The sequence below is a fragment of the Aotus nancymaae genome, unplaced genomic scaffold (assembly GCF_030222135.1).
Source record: "Aotus nancymaae isolate 86718 unplaced genomic scaffold, 86718_ANA_hifiasm-v0.15.2.pri h1tg000064l_1, whole genome shotgun sequence".
Lineage (NCBI taxonomy): Eukaryota > Metazoa > Chordata > Mammalia > Primates > Aotidae > Aotus > Aotus nancymaae.
The window spans coordinates 32,093,722-32,111,271 of record NW_026988479.1 but is presented as its reverse complement, the minus strand read 5'-3'; the positions used below and the strand labels follow the sequence as shown (position 1 = coordinate 32,111,271).

The following is a 17,550-nucleotide window of genomic DNA, read 5'->3' as shown; positions in this document are numbered from 1 at the left end:
ATTTGTAGACTTGTACTCTTGGCAGAAATAACCTTGATTGTTACTTCTGTGTGTGCTGATGCTTTGAAAAGCAAAAAGAAGAAAACATAAAAAACATGCAAGATCATTGTGTGCTCCTTCTGCACGGCCCAGGATTCATGATATACTGCAGAATCCACACCTGATATCAATATTCCTCTTATTTTCTGAGGGTACCATTTGTTTATTTTTATTATTACAAAAGTGATTCAAGCCACCCTAAGTGAAAGCTTCAGGCAGTACAGATGTCTATAAAGGATATGTGAAGGTCCCCCATCCCCTCTTTCTTCTTCCCCATCTCTCTCTCAGACAGTCTGTTGTCCTGCCCTCGTTGCTGTGCCCACTGTGTGTTAGAGAATGGAACAAAGAGAGAGGGAGAAAGCATAGCCTGGTCAATGGAGATGGCGTAGTCCCAGCAAGATGCCTCAATGCCTGCCTGCAGAGCAGCACCTCTCAATTTTTTTGGTGTCAGGGTCCCTTTATACTCCATTATTTTTTTAAGACATAATCTCACTCTTTTGCCCAGGCCGGAGTGCAGTGGCACAACCTTGACTCACTGCAACCTTCGCCTCCCGGGTTCAAGAGATTCTCCTGCCTTGGTTGCAGTGAGCTGATATCGCGCCACTGCACTCCAGCCTGGCAACAGAGCTAGACTACGTCTCAAAAAAAAAAAAAAAAGAGATTCTCCTGCCTCAGCCTCCCAAGTAGCTGAGACTATAGGCATGCACCACCATTCCCAGCTAATTTTTTGTATTTTTAATACCGATGGGGTTTCATCATGTTGGCCAAGCTGGTCTTGAGCTCCTAACCTCAAATGATCCACCCATGTTGGCCTCCCAAAGTGCTGGAATTATAGACATGAGCAACCGCACCTGCCCTATACTCTTTTTGTTTTTAACTTGGATTTTACTTGTGTATGTAAATAGCAACATGAGTACAGGGAGTTCTAAGGCTTGTGGCTTATATCTAAGTGAAGGGATTTCAGATTCATTTGCTTGTAGGATGGCATTACCCAAGATAACAGAGGCCTAGTATAGTTTTTCCTGGAGAAGAAAGTCAGTTTAATACATTCAATACTGACTTCTCTGCCATTTTTTTGTAAAAATACTGATTGACCATATGAAGTTTTTATTGCTTACCTATAACTGATTAAAATGTGCAGAGAATGGAATTTTCTACTTGGTTTCAGATGAATTCCTCACATTTCCTGGCTTTAGAAGGTTCTTTTTTTTTTTTTTTATTAGCCTAACACAGCAGTTCTTTTTTTTTTTTTTTTTTTTTAAAGAAAGAAAGAAGGAAGGAAGGAAGGAAAGAGAGAGAGAAGAAACACAAAACTACATATTCAAGGACAGACAAGTTCTTGGGTGGTGATTTTATTTATTTTTTATTTTTATTTTTTATTTTTTGAAAGAAAGAAAGAAAAAGAATAAAGAAGAGGAGGAAAAAGGAAGAGAAAGAGAGAGAGAGAATGGGAGTATTGCTTTCTTGCCCAGGCTAGAATGCAGTTTAGTAATGGGTATTGAAAACCTCTTTTATACCAATAATTATACTTGATGTAAACAGGAAGGAATAAGGGAAGAAAATAACAAACGAGCAGCCAACCAATATTTCATTTAAACCTATGAAATGCTATGCGATCACTGAGGAGTGATTTACTTCCAATTATGTAGTCACTTATGGAATAGGTGTGAGGTGGTAATGTATGTTTTATGTATTTGAAGTGGAGAGTTCTATAAATGTTTATTAAGTTTACTTGTTCCGGGTCTGAGTTCAAGTCCTGGATGTCCTTGTTAATTTTCTGTCTTGTTGATCTGTAAAATCGTTAGCTCTTCTTGTTACATTGATCCTTTTGCCATTAGGTAATGTCTTTCTTTGCCTCTTTTGCTCTTTGTTACTTTAAAGTCTACTTTATCATAGGCGAGAATTGCATCTCCTGCTTTTTATTTGTTTATTTTTACTCTCTGATTGGTTGATAAATCTTCCTCCTTCTCTTTGTTTTGAGTCTTTGTGTATCGTTGCATGTGAGATGGGTCTGGATGCAGCATAGCAATGGGTTTTGGCTTTTTATCCAATTAGAATATATATAACTTTAATACTAGCATTTGATGCTAGCTGGCTGTTTTGCCAATTAGTTAGTGTAAATTTTTCATTGTGTTAATGTTCTTTTCTTTTTGATATATTTTTGGAAAGGCTGATATTGGTTGTTCCTTTATATGTATAGTGCTTCTTTCAGAAGATCTTGTAAAGCAGGCCTGGTGGTGGTGAACTCTCTAAGTACTTGTTTGTTCGCAAAGGATTTAATTTTTCCTTCGATTATAAAGCTTAGTTTGGCTGGATAGGAAATTCTGGGTTGAAAGTCCTTTTCTTTAAGGATGTTAAATATTGGTCCCCACTCTCTTCTGGCTTGTAGGGTTTCTGCTGAGAGATCTGCTGTAAGTCTGATAGGTTTCCCTTTATGGGTAACCTGACCTTTCTCTCTGGCTGCCCTTAGTATTTTCTCCTTCATTTCAACCCTAATAAATCTGGCAATTATGTGCCTTGGGGTTGGTCTTCTTGAAGAATATCTTTGTGGTGTTCTCTGTATTACCTGGAGTTGAATATTACCCTGCCTTGCCAGGTTGGGAAAATTTTCCTGAATGATATCCTGAAGAGTATTTTCCAACTTGGATTCATTCTCTTCATCACATTCAGGTACACCTATCAAACGTAAATTAGGTCTTTTCACATAGTCCCATATTTCCTGGAGACTTTGCTCATTCCTTTTCATCCTTTTTTCTCCAATCTTGTCTTCTCGTTTCATTTCACTGAGCTGGTTCTCGACTTCTGATATCCTTTCTTCCACTTGATCAATTCGACTGTTTAAACTTGTGCATGCTTCGCGAAGTTCTCGTGTTGTGTTTTTCAGCTCCATCAATTCACTTATATTCCTCTCTAAATTGTCCATTCTCGTTAACATTTCGTCAAACCTTTTTTCAAGGTTCTTAGTTTCTTTGCATTGGGTTAGAACAAGTTCTTTTAATTCACAGAAGTTTCTTATCACCCACGTTTTGAAGCCTGCTTCTGTTATTGGAACACACTCGTAATCTATTAAGCCTTGTTCCGTTACTGATGAGGAATTGCGATCCCCTGTAGAGGGAGAGGCATTCTGATTTTGAATATTCTCTGCCTTTTTACGCTGATTTCTTCCCTTCATTATATATTTATCCGTCTGTTGTCTTTGTAATTACCGACTTTCTAACTAGGTCTCTGAGCAGATGTCCAACTTGTTGATTCCCAGAGCCGAAATCTGAGCAATCCACTGCACCGGCCAAAATAGCGGTGTTAAGATTGATGGTGCTTTTCTGCCCGGGAGTCTCCGGACTCTGCACCAAAAACTGGCACGCTAAGGCACCAGCAAAACCACTGCGCCGGCCACAAGAGTTGCCCTGGTGACACGTGGGGCTCCTCTGCTGGGAATCTCCTGGTCCGTGAGCCACAAATATTCATCTGAAAGTGTGGCGTCCTCTCGTTCTCTGTGCTTTCACTGGGAGGTAGGAGCCCGAGCTGCTAGTGATCAGCCATCTTGGATCTCTCTCCAGCAGTTCTTAATTCATCCCTAAAAGGTCGTCCTAGAAAGTTCTTCTTCCAAAAATCTTCCATGACTATGTATCCTTGTAAACTCGGGTTATATAATCTCTCCTTTCTGACCTGCACAAATTCAATGGGTTGTTGTAGATAATGGATAGAAGCTGCTAATTTCATGAAACCAGGTGGAAATACCTGCTGCTTTGTTTTTGAACCTCTAGCCAAAATGAGTCCAACAAGGCCAACCAAACCGATAACACCTAGTCCTGGAAAAAATCCAGCAGGTGCATTTTGGAGATATTCATAGCTGTCTCACCCCCATTGAACCAAACTTCACATCTTGGGCTTCATTTGGGAGTACCTTTCCTGGCACCAACATGCATATAGCTCATGACAATGTCAAAGCTGAGAGATGCTTTTCTCAAGCTGGGTCCTTGACTCCTTCACATGTTTAGATTGGCTCTCGAGAACTGAGTAGAGTAAAAGCTCATAAATCTTCATGGGATTTGTGGGAGGGGAGTCCTTTTTTGGTGCTGCATAGACTTCAAAGGTGAGTAGGCTCAGGCTGGCCACCCCATCGTCCTCTGAACCACCTTGAACATGTTACCGGCAGTGGGGGCCCTCACAGGGTCATTTTGTACTCTTGAAACTCAGTTTCTAGCCTGGGCAACATGGCAAGACCCCATCTCTACAAATATAAAAATAAAAAAATAGCCAAGTGTGGTATCATGTACCTGTAGTCCCAGTTACTTCAGGAGGCTGGGGTGGGAGGATCACTTGAGTCCAGGAGGTTGAGACTGCAGTGAGCCTTGTTTGTGCCACTGCACTACAACCTAGGCAAAAGAGAGAGACCCTGTCTCAAAAAAAATAATAGTCCGGGTCTAGTGGCACACTTCTGTAACCCCACTTTGGAAGGCTGAGGCAGGAGGATTGCTTGAGCCCAGGAGTTTGAGACCAGCCTAGGCAAAATAGTGAGACCCTGTCTCTACAAAAAATTAAAAAAAAAAAAAAAAAAAGCCAGGCATGGTGGTGCATGCCTGTAGTCCCAGATACCCAGGAGGCTGAGGTGGGAGGATTGCTTGAACCTGGGAGTTCAAAGTTGCAGTGAGCTGTAATCATTGCCACTGCACTCCAGCCTGGGCAAGAGCAAGACCATGTCTCTATGAAAGAAAAAAAAAAATCAGTTTCTTAAAACTGAGACTTTGCTTTGTTTTGTTTTTGATTGTCTAGACTGTTCAGCAGAAAACACGGAGACATTTTTGCAATTAAAAAAAATTTTTAGGCCAGGTTTGGTGGCTCATGCCTATAATCCCAGCACTCTGGGAGGCTGAGGTGGGCAGATCACTTGAGGTCAGGAGTTTGAGACCAGCCTGGCCAACATGGTGAAACCCCATCTGTACTAAAAACCCAAAAATTAGCTGGATGAGGAGGCACGTACCTGTAACCCCAGCTATTTGGGAGGCTGAGACAGGAGAATCGCTTGAACTTGGGAGGCAGAGGTTGCAGTGAAGCGAGATCACATCACTGCACTCCAGTGTGGGTGACAGAGCAAGACTTGGTCTCAAAAAAAAAAAAATTTTTTTTTTTAAATCCCAGCACTTTGGAAGGCGATGATGGCAGGAGGATCACTTGAGCCCAGGCCTGGGAACATAGTGAGATACCATCTCATTTTTAAAATTAAAAAAAAATTCAAACTTTTCCTTTAGGTTCAGGTACATGTGCAAGTTTGTTATACACATGTCTGTATTTTTAAAAAATTTAAAAATCAATTCATTTAAAAATAACAACAAGCCCACTTTGTGCTAACATAACATGTTTAACAGCAACTAACTCTATTTTGAAAAGAATATTACTGAGAAAAATGAGTGAAAAAATTAGTGAGAAAAATGGCATTGTTTTACATTTCTTGCAAATCTCATTAATGTCTGGCTTAATAGGAGACAGAGGGATTCTCATCTCTGCTTTCCACATTCTGTATCAGTGAGAGCAATGATGTCACACATCACATAGCCTCTGGGAAAGTCTACTGTATCTCTCATGAGAGAATGACAGGGAAAATGGCAGAAATGTCCCATGAGAATCATTTTGCTCTCATGAGCTCCACATCTAGACTCTGAGAACCACTGCTGTAAAAAATGTAAAATTAAGGTTCATTTTTTCTTTAATCCTGTTTTCTCTAGAAGCCTAAGTCAGCCATGAAAAGAGCAGCACAGGGCTAGGGAGAGCTCAAAGGATTTGAGCAGTGGCCATGAAAGGGATTTGACCATGGAAAACACAGCTCGCGGCAGTTATTTTTTATTTTCAGACTCCTGAGGCCCACAGCCCTTATGCCTGATGTCTAACACCAAGGAAAATTTTGGCATATGGGTAACGTGTTTTAGATTTTCAGAGATTTTTGGCAAAAGATGGTGAAATGTGGTGAAACTGCTGGTGGTTGTAAGGTAGCCTTGGGTGGGGATGCCATCCTGTGAGGGTGGTGTCTGGCAGTGACTGGGCTCCTCTCCTTGCCTGTGTCCCATCAGATGGATGGAATGCCCACACCCACGAAGAATGAAATATTCACTTCCCAACTACTGACGATCATCGTCCCCTCCTTGGGATTTGTGCTGTTGGCATTGCTCGTGGCATTTATTTTCAGAGGTAAGGAGGGAGGGCCAGGTGATGGAGCACTTCAGCACCCTGATGACTGCAGGAGGATCTGGAGTTGTCTCCACTTCCTTCCCCCTTATCTCTCCACAAAGAGGCTCAGTTTTGTCACTGTCTCCATCCCAGCCAGGGAAGTAACAGGTAAGCTCATTTTCCATAAGCGGCTAAGGCCTCTGTGTATTAACCTCCTGGTGGAGTTGACATTTTGGAAAAGAAAAAAAAAGCAGAATAAGAGCACCTTCATTTATTGGACATTTCTGTGCCAGTCCTGATGGTATACTCTCGACATGCCTAATTCATTTTATCCCTATTACTGCCTTAAAAGGAAAGTATCATTATTATGACTATCTTTGTTCTATGGTTGAGAAAACCTTAGCTTGTCTCTTCTTTTGGCTAGGATTATTGCAGGAAGAAGACCATGAACGATTCCTGGTTTTCTTTTTTTTTTTTTTTTTGAGATAAAGTCTCACTCTGTTGCTCAGGCTGGAGTGCAGTGGCACGATCTCAGCTTACTGCAACCTCCGCCTCCTGGGTTCAAGTGATTCTTCTGCCTAAGCCTCCCGAGTAGCTGAGACTACAGGTGCTCACCACCACACCCAGCTAATTTTTGTGTTTTTAGTAGAGACGAGGTTTCTCCATGTGGGCGAGGCTGGTCTGGAACTCCTGACGTCAGGTGATCCACCCACTTTGGCCTCCTAAAATGCTGGGATTACAGGCATAAGCAACCATGCCTGACCTGATCTTGGTTTTCTTATGTGTTCCCTGAAACAAGTCACAGGTGGCTTCAAGGGTAATGTGATTCCTTTCAAATCGTGTGCAAAAGTGCTTATATGTTCATGCCTACATTTTTCAGGGGACAAGGTTTACGGTTTTCATTAAATTCTCAAGCTGCTTCATGACCTTGCACCTCCATCCCACCCCACCCCTGCCCCGAATGTTTTAAAACACCACAAAAATGAGCCATGAAACAGAGCTTATGGTTTTCATTGCAAATTATAGGCACATGGCACCTGGTACCCTTGTAAAATGGAGATAAATTGGTCTGTACTCATTAACAAAAGCTGTTTCAGGGAAGTACGTCAGAAGATGAGACTAGTAACCATCTCAGCGGATTTGAACAATAGTGAAACTTGTATATTTCAACACCTGCCCCAGGTGCAAAAGGAAATTTAAAATTTACTGGAATCCTGCTGTTAGCCTTCATACAAAGCCATGGTTACAGTTTTGGAAAATTCTGAGTGTGTCTCATAAAGAAATGTTTACAAACCCAAGTGAGTATTTGAATTCTGGATAGGCAGATGACTCAAAATGAAATAGCTTAACTCCATTGCCCACATGTTGGAACAAGTTTGTAATTGATGAGCACTGACTGTGGTCTAAAATAGCAAGCATTTGACCTGGGAAAGGGAATGGCTTTTTCTGCTACAGCCAGCCGCTGGTTCTCACCTTTGGCCCGTGTCTGCTTTTTGGGAGGCAGCACTGGAAATCCCCCAGCATTTTGCATGTTCTATCCGCCACAGCCACTCTGCTCACACTGCGGCCTTGTCTTTTCAGAGAAACTCATGGAAATCAATTGTTCGCAGAGGCACACGAGGTAATTTATCTTGCATGAATGGTTGTTGTAATGATTGTACAAGCTGTTACAAATGATTAGCTACTACTCAGTGGTTTAATGACTTGAACTTGTGTTCTGATTAAACGTAGAGTTGGAAAGATGTGACATTAGAAGTGAAAAAGTTGTGCAGATTTAGCTCACATTAACCTGTGTCTTGGTTAACACTGTGTCTGAGCAAAATGCCAATACAAAGGCAGGTGGCATTAACAGAAGCATAGCATGCAAAGGAAAGAAGGTGATACAGCACTCTATTCTGTTTGAAATTTTTTGTTTACCTACGGGTAAATTAAGAGGACATTGTTAAACTGGAGTTTATTGAGGAGAGTTGGCAGTATGGAAAATGACAAAAGCATGTGGAATATTATTCCTGGGAGTTGGTTCCTCTGCCCAATTAGATCATAGGAACAGCTTTTTATTTTGGGGCCTTTTTAAAAAGAGTGTTTGAAGTTTTTCTAGTAGGGGATTTTACCACCTGCCCTATTCTATAGCTTTTGGAAAAGAAATGAAAAGACTTGGTGTAAATTATCATTGAAGACTTAGCCTTCACTAATTAATTGCATTAATAGTGCGATATGTATTAACAAGTAGGAAAACTGACACCCAGCAAAGTGACCTTTCAAGGTCATACTTAGAGACCTTTTGCTAAATAAATGTATTAAATCACGATTTTAGATTTTGCTAAGAAATTTTTTTTATCTCCTTATTATAATGGATTGGCAGAAACTCTTTTTCCCCTGCAGCCCCAGTTTTCCAGTCTGTAAAATGTAGAGCTTAAGCTGAATGAACTGTGAGCCCTTTGAACTTTAAGGGTAATTGGATGGTAACTTAGCAGCATCTGTCTTTTGTTTTGTTTTCTAGTCTTGTGTTTCCCATGATCAGCCTCTCTCTTCTGTTTACAGGCTCGGCAGCACTGGAGATAGTAAAAATGTCCTCAATGACACGCGGCATGGAAGTGAGGACGAAGATGGCCTTTTCACCCTCTAACGTGCTACTTTTCGTTAGGCTTGAGGATGGGGGCATGACAATTGAAGTGTCAAAATAAATCTTAGTAGGTTTATTTTTTTTGTTTGTTTCATAAAAAAGACTCACTTGTCCCATGGATGTCATTGATACAGTCTTGCTTTAGTTTCACAAATGAAAGGTACTTTAGAGACCGCACCTTCTCTGTCCATGCTTTAATCATCTCTGTAGAAGTGATCTTTTATACTATACTAGAACGCTTTCAGTGATGGTGAACTCCTTACCTCACCCAAGGGAGTCCATTCAATCTCAGAGCAGTTCTGAGATTCAGAAATATTTAAAGCAAGATCTATCTCCTGATGACCTCTGCCTATGGATTCTAGTTAAATTCATTGTGCCTATACAGAACATGTCTTTATTAAGGGCTAGTGTTGTGTGAACTAACAGGACAAAAATTCTATAGCCTCCGTCAGTCAAGTAATAAGACTGATTTCTTTTCTCTCTTAAAGGTAATGTCAAGAGAGTAGAAATCCAAAAGATGGTTACCTTTGGAGAACCGTGTACTTATTCCATTGACGTTGCTATTGCCCTAAGCACGCTGGGAAGTACTGGAGAGCGGTTAACTCTCCAGGTATTGGAAGGAGAACCTCATGTTTCTCCAAGTTTCCTTGCTTCTGGGATGCAATTTCTGGTCCTTTTGTTACCCTAATTACCTTCATCTTGTATGTGTTTGTATCTCTCCTTTTATGCCCAGCTTTCAGAGGTCAGTGTCTCACTGCAGGTATGATAGGAGCAGCACAGAGCCTATGCTTCATTAACAAGGCAGGAAATGACAAGGAATCACACCATTACTTTGACTCACTTCTTTTTTTTCAGGTGGAGTCTCGCTCTGTTGCCCAGGCTAGAGTGCAATGGTGGAATCTCAGCTCACTGCAACCTCCGCCTCCTGAGTTCAAGCAATTCTCCTGCCTCAGCCTACCGAGTGAATAGCTAGGGTTATAGGTACCCACCACCACGCCCAACTAATTTTTGTATTTTTAGTAGAGATGGGGTTTCACCGTATTGGCCAGGTGGGCCTCAAACTCCTGACCTCAGCTAATCAGCCTGCCTCAGCCTTCTAAAGAGCTGAGACTACAGGCTTGAGCCACTGCGCCCAGCCAATGTTGACTCACTTCTAAAACTCCTAAATTTTCTATTATTTTCTTTTCACATTTGAGTGTCTTTAGAGTTGACCGTAGTGTCACAGCTTAATTCTTGCTTGGGGGATTTAATTTTGAAACAGAAAAGAGTCCATGGGAGTAAAATGTGATGAATGACAGCAATATTCAACCAGGGGCAGTGCTTAGATGCAAAAGCAAGGCAATACAAATAAGTTTCTCTAACTATAATTCATGGAAATGGGCTCCTCAGTAACAACAGGTTTATTTTAAAACTTTTATAACTACTACCATGAGGAACCCTGGGAGAGAGATTAAAACAAACAGTTGTTGAATGAATGAATAAAAACGTGTGCCTGAGTGAGAGGGGCGTCTGGCTGGGTAGCTATGTGGAAAGTAAGCCAGATCTGAAAGCCATTTCTGTGAAGAACTTCCAAGCACGTTTATAGCAACAGTAATGGAATAAGTACGTGGTTCTCCAAAGGCATCCATCTTTTGGATTTCAGCTTTCTTGACGTTACACTTAAGAGACAAAAAAATCAGTCTAAATGACTTGACTGGTGAAGCCTACAGATTTTTTGTCCTGCTGATTCACACAACACTGATCCAGCAGTTAGTAAAAGTCCCCCTCACCTGGGCACTTGGAATAAACTGGCCCAGGGCAGCCTGACTTCTGACTTGTTCAGTTGCTGTTGGGCAGAACGATTGGCCCCAATGATAAAAACAATGAGCAGCAGACTGGCAGTTGTTTCTTTTCTTTTCTTTTCTTTTTTTTTTGAGACGGAGTTTCACTCATGCTGCCCAGGCTGGAGTGCAATGGTGCAATCTCAGCTCACTGCAACCTCTGGGTTCAAGCGATTCTACTGCTTCAGACTCCGAAGTAGTTGGGATTACAGGTGCCTGCCACCATGCCCATCCAATTTTTTGTATTTTTTAGTAAAAATAGGATTTTGCCATGTTGGCCAGGCTGGTCTCGAACTCCTGACTTTAGGTGATCCACCCGCCTCAGCCTCCTAAAGTGCTGGGATTACAAGCATGAGCCACTGCGCCTGACCTTTTTTTTTTTTTTTCCTTAGGTCAACTTGGCTTTTGTTAGCTTAAGATACTTGAAATGACTTGATCTAGTGTGCTAAACTCAAACATTTGTTTAGAGATGTGGGGGAAGTGGGTCTAGAGTCAGGTTCAGGGCCTGAATTTTCCCATCTGGAAAACAGTGGGGCTAGATGGCTTTGTGTATGTAGTCAAGTTAATGATACACCCCACCCTAACTTCTCATGCTCCCTATCCATCTTCCAAAACCACTGCCATTATCAATGTCATTACCAACTTGGGTCTGACTAGAAAAAGAAGACAGCAGATACCTCCTAAACAGAACATTCAAACTCAATGAATATTTTTCTGTTTTGCAAAGGGCTGTCTTCAGTCAATTCCCAAACATATTTCTGAAACTCCTTGTTCAGACTAAGAAACACTGACATGAGCAATCCTACTATTTTAGATCTGGTAATGGCCTCCAGGAGCCTCTGTCCTAATAGTTCTCAATGTTAGCTGAACAATCAACTGGAGACCTTTTAAATGCCAATTCCTGAGTCCTACCCTTTAAGAAGAGATTCTTTTTGTAATTAGTCTGGGATATGACTTGGCCATCTGAATTTTTGAAAAATGTCTCAAACTGGTTGCAATGTAGAACCAAGGTCTACAAAAAAATTCTGGTCTAGTCTGGTGGCTCTCAAACTATGCACTTCAGACCAGCAGCCTTAGCATCACTGGTACTTTATAGAAATGCAGATTCAGGTCCTTCACCCCATATCTCCAGAATCAGAAACTCGGGTAGAGCCCAGCAGACTGTGTTTTAACAAACCTCCAGATGATTCCGATACGTGTTAGAGTTTGAGAAATGTTGCAGCATAGTAATTCCTAACAGATGGATTGAGAGTTCAAGAAAAGAATCTCCCTTTTACCAGGGCTGTGTGGTGGTGGGCTTGGCCAGACAGAGAGTCAGGACCTTCCAGTACCAGCGGCAAAGGTCCTGCTGCTTCACATCCTTTAAGCTGATATCACTTTTTGCCTGGATTCTTGCAGTACCTTCCTAACTGTAATCTCCGACTTTACTCCTTTTCCTCTCTAATCTGTTCTCCATGCTGTGGCAGAGATACCCTCTTTCAATACAGGTCTGGGATTTCTATCTCCTGACTTCTAGCCCTTTTCATTCTTGGCCCCTCGATCTACCTAGAAGCAGCACATTTAGCTCTGCCTGGGGCAGAGGTGGAAAACTCGAATGACTTCAGAGGCCAGGCAGCTGATACAGGCCCATGATAAATCGAAGTGTGTGTATGTCCACTTAAGGCATTAAAATTTAAAATTAGTTAAAATAATTTCCTGGGCAAGCAAAGCATGGCTGTGGACTAAAACAAGGTAGCCAGTTTGAGACTGGGAGTAGGGGGTAGGTTTTAGTAAAAGATGAGTTAAAATGTATAATTCTTTTACTGAGATTCCTTGATCAGAGAAGGCTGTGGATATAGTTGTTCCTCTCATTCCCTCTGTGTAATCAGGATGAATTGTTAGCATCTATAAATAACTCTTTGGCATCTATTGTATGTGGGGCCCAGGAGTGAGAATTGCTTCTTTTAAGGAGCTTCGAATCTGAATGAGACAAACACATGGGAAATGCAATAGAATAGGCCGGGTGAGGTGGCTCACAACTGTAATCCCAGCACTTCCGGAGGCCGAGGTGACGCATCACTTGCGGCCAGGAGTTCAAGACCATCCTGGCAAACATGGCGAAACCCTGTCTCTACTAAAAATACAAAAATTAGCTGAGCCTGGTGGTGGGCGCCTGTAATTCCAGCTACTCAAGAGGCTGAGGCAGGAGAATCGCTTGAACCTGGGAGGAGGAGGTTGCAGGGAGCTGAGATCGCGCCACTGCACTCCAGCCTGGGAAATGAATTAAGACTTTGTCTCAAAAAAAAAAAAAAAAAAAAAGTAATGTAATAGAATGGAATCAATGTTGTTTTTCCATTTCCATAAGGAAGGAATTTGATTCAGTATGTGGCTGTTACAGCTAATGATTATATGGTGGATCCACAATCAAACCTCACAATTTAAATCAGGGGCTTCCAATCTTTTGACTTCCCTGAACCACATTGGAAGAAGAATTGTCTTGGGCCACACATAAAATACATGAACACTAACCATAGCTAATGAGCTAAAAATAAAAAATTGCAAAAAAATCTCATAATGTTTTAAGGAAGTTTACCTATTTGTGTCGGGCTGCATTCAAAGCCATCCTGGGCCACATGCAAACTCGATTTAAAGCAACCTAATTCTTCAGCTTTCACCATGGCCTTTCTAGGCCAAATAAAATAGATACTCTCAGAGAGATCCAAGATGGCTGACCACTAGCAGCTCGGGATTGTAGCTCCCAGTGAAAGTGCAGAGAACGAGAGGATGCCACACTTTCAGATGAATTTTTGTTGCTCACGGACCAGGAGATTCCCAGCGGAGGAGCCCCACGGGTCACCAGCGCGACTCTTGTGGCCAGCGCGGCAATTCCTGGTGCAGAGTAAACAGGACTGGGTCCCCTTTTGGCCAATTCCCGGGCAGAAAAGCACCATCAATCTTAACACCGCTGTTTTGGCTGGCGCAGTGGATTGCTCAGATTTCAGCACTGGGAATCAACAAGTTGGACGTCCACTCAGAAACCTAATTTGAAAGTCGGAAATCACAAAGATGACAGGTGGATAAATTTACAATGATGGGAAGAAACCAGCATAAAAAGGCTGAGAATACCCAAAATCAGAATGCCTCTCCCTCTACAGGTGATCACAGTTCCTCATCAGCAATGGAACAAGCCCTGATGGAGAACGAGTGCGTTCCATTCACAGAAGTAGGCTTCAGAAGGTGGATGATAAGAAACTTCTGTGAATTAAAAGAACTTGTTCTAACCCAATGCAAAGAAACTAAGAACTTTGAAAAAAGGTTGATGAAATGCTAATGAGAATAGACAATTTGGAGAAGAATATAGGTGAATTAATGGAGCTGAAAAACACAACACGAGAACTTCGTGAAGTATGCACAAGTTTTAACAGTCGAATTGATCAAGTAGAAGAAAGGATATCAGAGTTCGAAGACCAACTTAATTAAATAAAACGAGAAGTCAAGATTAGAGAAAAAAGGATTAAAAAGAATGAGCAAAGTCTCCAAGAAATATGGGACTATGTGAAAAGACCTAATCTACGTTTAATAGGTGTACCTGAATGTGACGAAGAGAATGAATCCAAGTTGGAAAATACTCTTCAGGAGATTATTCAGGAAAACTTTCCCAACCTAGTAAGATAGGACAATATTCAACTCCAGGTAATACAGAGAACACCACAAAGATATTCCTCAAGAAGACCAACCCCAAGGCACATAATCGTCAGATTCATTAGGGTTGAAATGAAGGAGAAAATACTAAGAGCAGCCAGAGAGAAAGGTCAGGTTACCCACAAAGGGAAGCCTATCAGACTTACAGCAGATCTCTCAGCAGAAACCCTGCAAGCCAGAAGAGAGTGGGGGCCAATATTCAACATCCTTAAAGAAAAGAACTTTCAACCCAGAATTTCATATCCAGCCAAACTGAGCTTTAAAAGCAAAGGAAAAATAAAATCTTTTGCAAACAAGCAAGTACTTAGAGATTTCACCATCACCAGGCCTGCTTTGCAGAAGCTTCTAAAAGAAGCACTATACATATAAAGGAGCAACCAGTATCAGCCTTTCCAAAAATATATCCAGCTAGCATCAAATAGCAGTATTAAACTCATATATATTATTAACTGGATAAAAAGCCAAAACCTATCGGTACGCTGTATCCAGACCCATCTCACATGCAACGATACACAAAGACTCAAAACAAAGGGACAGAGGAAGATTTACCAACCAAACAGAGAGCAAACATAAACAAATAAAAAGCAGGAGTTGCAATTCTCACCTCTGATAAAATAGACTTTAAAGCAACAAAGATCAAAAGAGGCAAAGAAGGACATTACATAATGGTAAAAGGATCAATGCAACAAGAAGAGCTAACGATCCTATATATACACGCACCCAATACAGGAGCACCCAGATACATAAGACAAGTTCTTAATGACTTATAAAGAGACTTAGCCTCCCACACAATAATAGCGGGAGACTGTAACATCACATTGTCAATATTAGACTGATCAACAAGATAGAAAATTAACAAGGACATCCAGGACTTGAACTCAGACCTGGAACAAGTAAACTTAATAAACATTTATAGAACTCTCCACTTCAAATACATAAAACATACATTCTTATCAGTACCATATCACACCTATTCCAAAAGTGACTACATAATTGGAAGTAAATCACTCCTCAGTAATTGCATAGCATTTCATAGGTTTAAATGAAATATTGGTTGGCTACTTCTTTGTTATTTTCTTCCCTTATTCCTTCCTGTCTCCATTGTTAAGCACAATTATTGGCATAAAAGAGGTTTTCAATTATCATTTTTAGACTGCATTCTAGCCTGGGCAATAAAGCAATACTCCCGTTCTCTCTCCTTCTTTCTCTTCCTTTTTCTTCCTCTTCTTCATTCTTTTTTTTTTCTTTCTCTCTTCCTTTTTTCCTTTTCTTAAAAAAATGTGCTTTAAAGCACATGAAGCCTATGTTTTAGAAGCAAAATGTCATTATAAATTTGGCACTTAAAAAAATAGATACTATCAATTTGTACTGAGCACCTACTATATTCTGGGTACTGAATTAACTGTTTCAAGGCATTTATCTCATTGACTCCTGACAGCAACTCAACAAAACAGGTATATTATTTTGGCTTTGGAGCGAAGAAAACGGAAGCAGAGGCAGGTGAAGGAACTTGCTCCAGGTCACATTGTCCAACCTCTTGTAGCAGAGCCGGGTTTTCAATCAGGATTGAAGACTCCACACTCTTAACTACTAGCTGTAATTCACAGTAAGGGCTGCAATTCCAGATGTGATGCATATGGCTCTGTATCTCTGACCTGCATTGGACTCAAATGGATTTCACTGTCCTCAGATCCACAGCAACCTAGGTATATCAATAGCTTTCGAATCCCAACCCCATTATGGCTCAATCTTCCCTAGTTGTCATATTATTTACTCAGAATCTGATTTGCATTTGCAGAGGAAGCTGCAAAGGGAGAACCTGGCAGGAACCTTAATGAAGCCAGGTGGGACACATTTAAATGGGAATGTGTTGAACTAACTCATGAAGAGCCAAAGCCAGCTGTCAGCAGGCTTAATGAAAGGTTAACAGGAATCCAGCAATGGGTGGCTGGGGAGCCTCTTTGTCTCTCTAAAGAAAACAGGAAGTTGAGAAGTGGGCTTTTCAAGTGGAGGTGAGAGCAGAAGGAGGAAGCTACTCGAAACCAAAAGGCTGGATCTGGAAATAGAGTTTCATTTAGGTTTGTAAATGTGTTAACAGCCTTTAAAAAGAGCACTGAGTTCTCAGCTCTCTGAGCATCAAAGGACAGTGAAGGGAAGTATTCCCCGAATAAGATGAATGCTATCTAGAAGGAGTTTGGGGAGCACTGGAAATGGCTGCTCACAAAACAGAAGGTGGATTTGCTCTCTGCTTGTGCTGAGAAGGTACTGTTGTGCAATTATATGCAGTATCCATATTGTATGTGAAATAATGGGGTGGGAGCACAGGAAAGACCCACACACATCTGTCAGTTTAACTCCCATTTTTCAGCCAAAGAAACTGAGGCTCAGTAAGGGGGCATGAGTTGCTCAGGCCCCACAGTAAACCAGTACTAGAGCAAAGCCCTAACTGTGTTTTCTAGACTTCCTCTGTGGCTAACATTCTGGGGTTTTCACAGAATCTGCCCTGTTATTCCCCTTCTGGAGTCATGTCATTTAGTTCTTATTGGTGTAGCCATGCAATTCAGCATTTCTTTTCCAGGAGCCATCTCTCCTAGCACACCCCTGGCTTTATAGTGAGCTGCTGCCCCCAGGAAGAGGAATCAGAATGCAAAAAGTGCACAGCTTGGCTGCTCTGTTGCTCTCCTAACAGCACATAACTATGGTGACGAACTTGTCTCAGTTTTCTCTGGGCTTTCCTAGTTTTAAAACTCAAAGTCCCACATGCAGGAACCCCTCAGTCCTGGTCAAACTAGTGTAATCACCCAGTGGGTTGCGCCTGTGCCCTCTGCACAGATGAAACCAGTTCAAAGAGACCACAGCATTGCAATAGAGAAGTAATTTAATGGACATGAGACAAGTCACATGGGGAATAGAGTTATTATTCGAATCAGTCTCACTAGAGGCTTGAAGGTTAGGGTTTTTATGGACAGTTTGGAGGGCAGGGGCCTAGGGAATGGGTGCTGCTGATTAGTTGGGGATGAAATCATAGGGGTGTGGAAAACTTCCTTGTGTGCTGAGTCCACCTCTGGGTGGGGTTATAGGACCAGGTGAGTCCTGAGTCACAAGTCTGGGTGGGAGCAGTCTGAAAAAATATTTCAAAAAAACTGATCTTAGGTTCTACATTAGTGATGTTATCTATAGGAGCAAGTGGAGAAGTCACAAACCTTGTGATCTCTGGCCATGACT

General features: G+C 41.5%; 1 protein-coding gene and 1 pseudogene across 15 annotated transcripts in view; one reads left to right on the top strand and one right to left on the bottom strand.

Annotated features, from left to right (window-relative positions):
• Nucleotides 1–9,809, top strand: part of TIMD4 (T cell immunoglobulin and mucin domain containing 4) — a 242,205-nt gene extending 232,396 nt beyond the window's left edge. For 14 of the 15 annotated variants that reach the window (XM_064366596.1, XM_064366593.1, XM_064366589.1 and 11 more), the window contains 3 exons: nt 6,105–6,222; nt 7,783–7,822; nt 8,743–8,900. In XM_064366596.1, coding sequence (XP_064222666.1) covers nt 6,105–6,222; nt 7,783–7,822; nt 8,743–8,827 — 243 coding nt within the window. In that variant the 3' untranslated portion in view covers nt 8,828–8,900. Of the gene's footprint in view, nt 1–6,104; nt 6,223–7,782; nt 7,823–8,742; nt 8,901–9,679 lie in introns of those variants that run through there. The other variant, XR_010338800.1, reaches the window with a different exon arrangement.
• On the bottom strand, nt 1,194–4,184 carry LOC110567550 (MICOS complex subunit MIC26-like; annotated as a pseudogene).
• Nucleotides 9,810–17,550: the final 7,741 nt, after the last annotated feature.